Source organism: Oryzias latipes, chromosome 13, assembly GCF_053564925.1.
Source record: "Oryzias latipes strain Hd-rR chromosome 13, Olatipes_Hd-rR_3.1".
NCBI classification, from domain to species: Eukaryota; Metazoa; Chordata; class Actinopteri; order Beloniformes; family Adrianichthyidae; genus Oryzias; species Oryzias latipes.
In genome coordinates this window covers 37,142,501-37,146,774 of record NC_136249.1, presented here as the reverse complement: position 1 = coordinate 37,146,774, position 4,274 = coordinate 37,142,501, and the positions used below count along the sequence as shown (strand labels likewise).

At 43.3% G+C, this 4,274-nt stretch overlaps 1 protein-coding gene across 4 annotated transcripts in view; it reads left to right on the top strand.

Annotated features, from left to right (window-relative positions):
- The first annotated feature begins 320 nt into the window (after nt 1–320).
- nyap2a (neuronal tyrosine-phosphorylated phosphoinositide-3-kinase adaptor 2a) overlaps nt 321–4,274 on the top strand; it is a 51,389-nt gene continuing 47,435 nt past the window's right edge. For all 4 annotated transcript variants that reach the window (XM_078929834.1, XM_078929833.1, XM_078929835.1 and 1 more), the window contains exons 1-2: nt 321–630; nt 3,280–3,493. In XM_078929834.1, the coding sequence (XP_078785960.1) occupies nt 3,294–3,493 (200 nt within the window). In that variant the 5' untranslated portion in view covers nt 321–630; nt 3,280–3,293. The remainder of the gene's footprint in view (nt 631–3,279; nt 3,494–4,274) is intronic.

Here is a 4,274-nt window from a genome sequence, read left to right as displayed (position 1 = left end):
CCACAGTTATTATTTTACGCAAATTCACGTTTTTTGGGAAAACAATCGGTGGTTTAAACAGTTCTTTCTGTTCTACATCACCATCAACTTCATCGTCTTGCTCTTTACCATCGTCAGTGACACCATCTGTTTCCTGATTATTATGATTACTCTCAGCTTTATCATGATCCTTATGCTATTCATCCCCTTCATCTTCATCAATACATAACATAGAGGATTTTCTTCTTTCTCTCTATTCCTCTCTCTAACACATACACACACTGATGACAGAAAGGGGAGGAGTCAGCAGCATGAGGATGCTGTCAGGTTGCCGTGGTTTCAGCCTTTTGATTCTTGTTGCAACCATCATGGTGGATCTGAGTCTGTGTGTGTCAGTGTGAATCAGTGTGAGTGCGTGCACGAGCGGGAATTATTTTAGCTGAGGATACATGTCAGCACAACAGGGGCGAGGAGGGAAAGCAGCTAGGAAAAGAGAGGAGGACAAGGCTGCTGAAGAAAGGATTAACGTCGCTAAAGGAGTATTTACAGTGACCGGAGAGGAGGAACGGAAACCTCATCTCTCCATCTTTACGTTAACAGACTGAAGAGGAAGGAAGGATGACGGTAGAATGAATTCTTGCTGATTCTCAGGTAAGCCATGTGTCATTTTCTTTTCCTTAGAAGGTCGTGATTCCGTTGCTTCAGCGCTGGTTCAGACCTTTCTCCTCTGATAGAAAATGGAGCCACAGCTGCCATCCACTTGAAGGTGTCAGCGACTTCCTGCTTCAAACCAAGAAATTAAAAAAATATATAGTTTCTCACAAAAACATTGGCACCATCTTGGATCAGACTAAAGGACATAAAATGCAATGGCTACCACTTGGCTCTGAATGAGCAATCAGAGAAAATGGAAGTTAAAGACCTGAATTGGACTGGGGTCAAAGGTCATTTAAAGTACATGCTTGGTCCCATCTAGACTGTGACCTCTGCTCTAGCTGCAGTTTCCCTGAAAACATACATGACAATGACAGTGCAGTTTTTGCAGGGTTCTGCACAGATTGAGCCATTTGTTTTGCATAAGTTCCTCACAATTCTTCAAAGGTACTTCACAGTTTTGGTTAAAAAAATTCACAGGCTATTGAGGATTTCTGTGTATATTTTACAATCATTCTTCTAAAATTAATTTGGGGCTTTTTCCACATTCTGCCAGAGTTCTTCAGGGCGACAAATGGATATAATCATTGTTAAACTGGAAAGAAACCAAATAAGAAAAAAGGAAGTTGGCTTTGGGTGGGGACACCTTGACCATAACCATTGAAAAAACATTGAATAGTCTGGTAGGAGCTCCACAACATACTGGACAGGAATGTCCCCATAATGTGTCCGGTGTAGGGGCGGCGTTTCACCACCTCCTTCCTCACAGTGTACAGCAAGAATTACATCATGCTCCTCTGGGTGATGCTGCTGTTGCTAAGTTACCACCGGCTGACTCCCTGTTCCATTTTTAGAAGGATTTTCACAGAAGGGGGAGGGGGTTGAGATTCAGAGAGAAAGAATTTAAAAACACTTTGTTCGTAACTCTGTTTATAACCAAGACAATAAATCCTGCTTTTTAGATGATGCTCCCCAAAATATATAAGATCTGATTTGATTTTTTTTAATATTCTGGTAAAATTATTCAATGAAACCTGACATAGCCACTTATCAAAGCTTGACTAAGGCATTGAGCACTATCTACTTTTTCTTGTTTTTATGTGAATAACTAAATACTCAAACAAGAACAATGTAACATTTTCCCAATAAAATAAACAGTTTTTTCACTAGAAAATTAAAAATACATAAAACTGGGGCCTAAAGAGAAGTCAACAGCCTGGATTGATGACAAGAAGGCCTATGACTCAATGCCACACACATGGATCACTGAATGCTTGGAGCTGTACAACATCAACAGGACTCTAAGAGCCTTCATAGGAAACTCAATGAAGCTGTGAAAAACCACCCTTGAAGCCAATGGGAAACCACGTGCACAAGTGTCCATCAAATGTGGGATATACCAAGGTGATGCTCTGTCCCCACTGCTGTTCTGCAGAGGTCTGAACCCCCTCAGCCAAATAATCAACAAGACTGGCTATGGATACCGACTCAGAAATGGGGCCAACATCAGTCCCCCCCTCTACATGGATGACATCAAGCTATATGCTAAGAGCGAGCGTGACATTGACTCCCTGATCCACACCACCAGGATCTACAGTACTGACATCGAGAAATCCAGCCGGATGGTGACAAAGAGAGGCAAGGTAGTCCACACAGGAGGGGTCTCACTCCCAGAAGGAACAATAGCAGACATCGAGGACAGTTACAAGTAGCTTGGAATTCCACAGGCAAATGGCAACCTGGAGCAGGCAACAAGGAAAGCTGCAACAGCTAAATACCTCCAACGAGGAAGGCAAGTCCTGAGAAGCCAGCTCAATGGCAAAAATAAGACCCGGGCAATAAACAGCTACGCACTGCCAGTTATCAGATACCCTGCAGGAATAATGAGATGGCCAAAGGAAGAGATACAGACCACGGATGTTAAGACACGAAAGCTCCTCACCATGCATGGAGGGTTCCATCCCAAATCCAGCTCCCTGAGACTGTATGCTAGCCGCAAGGAAGGAGGCCGAGGACTAGTGAGCGTAGAAGCCACTATCCAGGATGAAACATCCAAGATCCATGAGTACATCAAGCTCAAGGCCCCAACTGACAGTGTGCTCAGTGAATGTCTCAGGCAATGGAGAACAGAGGATACAGTGCTGGAGGACAGATCCTCATGGGAGGATAAACCCCTGCATGGGATGTACCACCGGACCATAACTGAAGTGGCTGATATCAAGAAGTCCTACCAATGGCTAGAGAGGGCTGGCCTACAGGACAGCACTGAAGCACTCATCCTGGCAGCTCAGGAACAAGTCCTGAGCACCAGAGCGATAGAGGCTCAGATCTACCACACCAAACAAGACCCAAGGTGTAGATCTACCACACCAGACAAGACCCAAGGTGTAGGCTGTGCAAAGAGGCCCCTGAAACAATCCAGCACATAACTGCAGGGTGTACGATGCTGGCAGGGAAAGCATACATGGAGCGCCACAATCAAGTGGCTGACAGAGAGACACAGAGATTTTTTTTATCTGTGACTTCTGTCTATGAAAGGTGCTATAGAAATAAAAATATACTTGCTTGCTTGCGACTGGTTCTGTGAGATGTGAACACATCAAGTCTGGAATGAATCCCAATCATTTCATATCATCTTTCTCTTAGGTCATTGGGGAATCATGACCTCCCAGGAGGAGGCTTCCTTTAGCCATTTCTTTCAGTATGTGGAGGATAGTGGACTCCGAACATACGACGGCCTTGTAATCCAAAATGCCTCAGACATCGCAAGGGAGAGCGACCGTGTACGCAACCAGACCAACTGGACCTACCTGCAAGAAAAACACCAAAAGAAGAGGCGGCAGGAAGAGGCGATTAAAAGGTAAAGACATGAAACCACACATTTGTTGAAATTCAAAATGTAAATTTATTTATTTATTTATTAAATGTTTAGTTGAACATGGACATAGAACATTCATGAACATTTCTGTAAATGTGCCAGTGTTAGCTACAATGTTAGTTCTTAACCTTAGTCCCGTGTAAGTTGTAGCTTTGCCAACAATAAACACAAAAACACATAAAATTGACAAGAATGACAATAATATAAAATTCAGTTAGAGTTTGGAGGTTAAAATAGAGTAGTCTCGACACAGTTAATAAAAAAAAGGTCAATTGATAAATTATTATAAGGAAAATATCCAAGAGTGGGGTCATCTAGACCCACTAGACAGAGCTCTGAACCTTTTTTCTTCAATGATTTGTGATCTTCACTGGTGTCCATGGATTACATGAAATCTTTCCACCTTTATCCACCTTTGTCAAGGTAGGGGGAACACGTCAATGGAAGGGGGGGGGGGGGGGGTCATAGGATAGAACAAGGGTTAAACAGTCAAACTGTGATTTGCATCCAATACTGACATACAGTATTTTCATTCCAGCTTCATGCAGTTCTTTGACACAGCCTCATCAAGAGGGAGGGCATTTTGGTTTGGATTTAAGCCAAATTTTAAGTTTCTCCTTGAATGTCTTAAAAGCTGGACCCTCTCTTAGGATGGGTAGGTCCACTCTCCAGATTTGTACAGTTGGTTCAAAGCTGTTACGTCTGTAGGGGCCCCACAGTCACTCCTGGCTACAGACCTAGTGGGTGCACCAGCTCTATATAT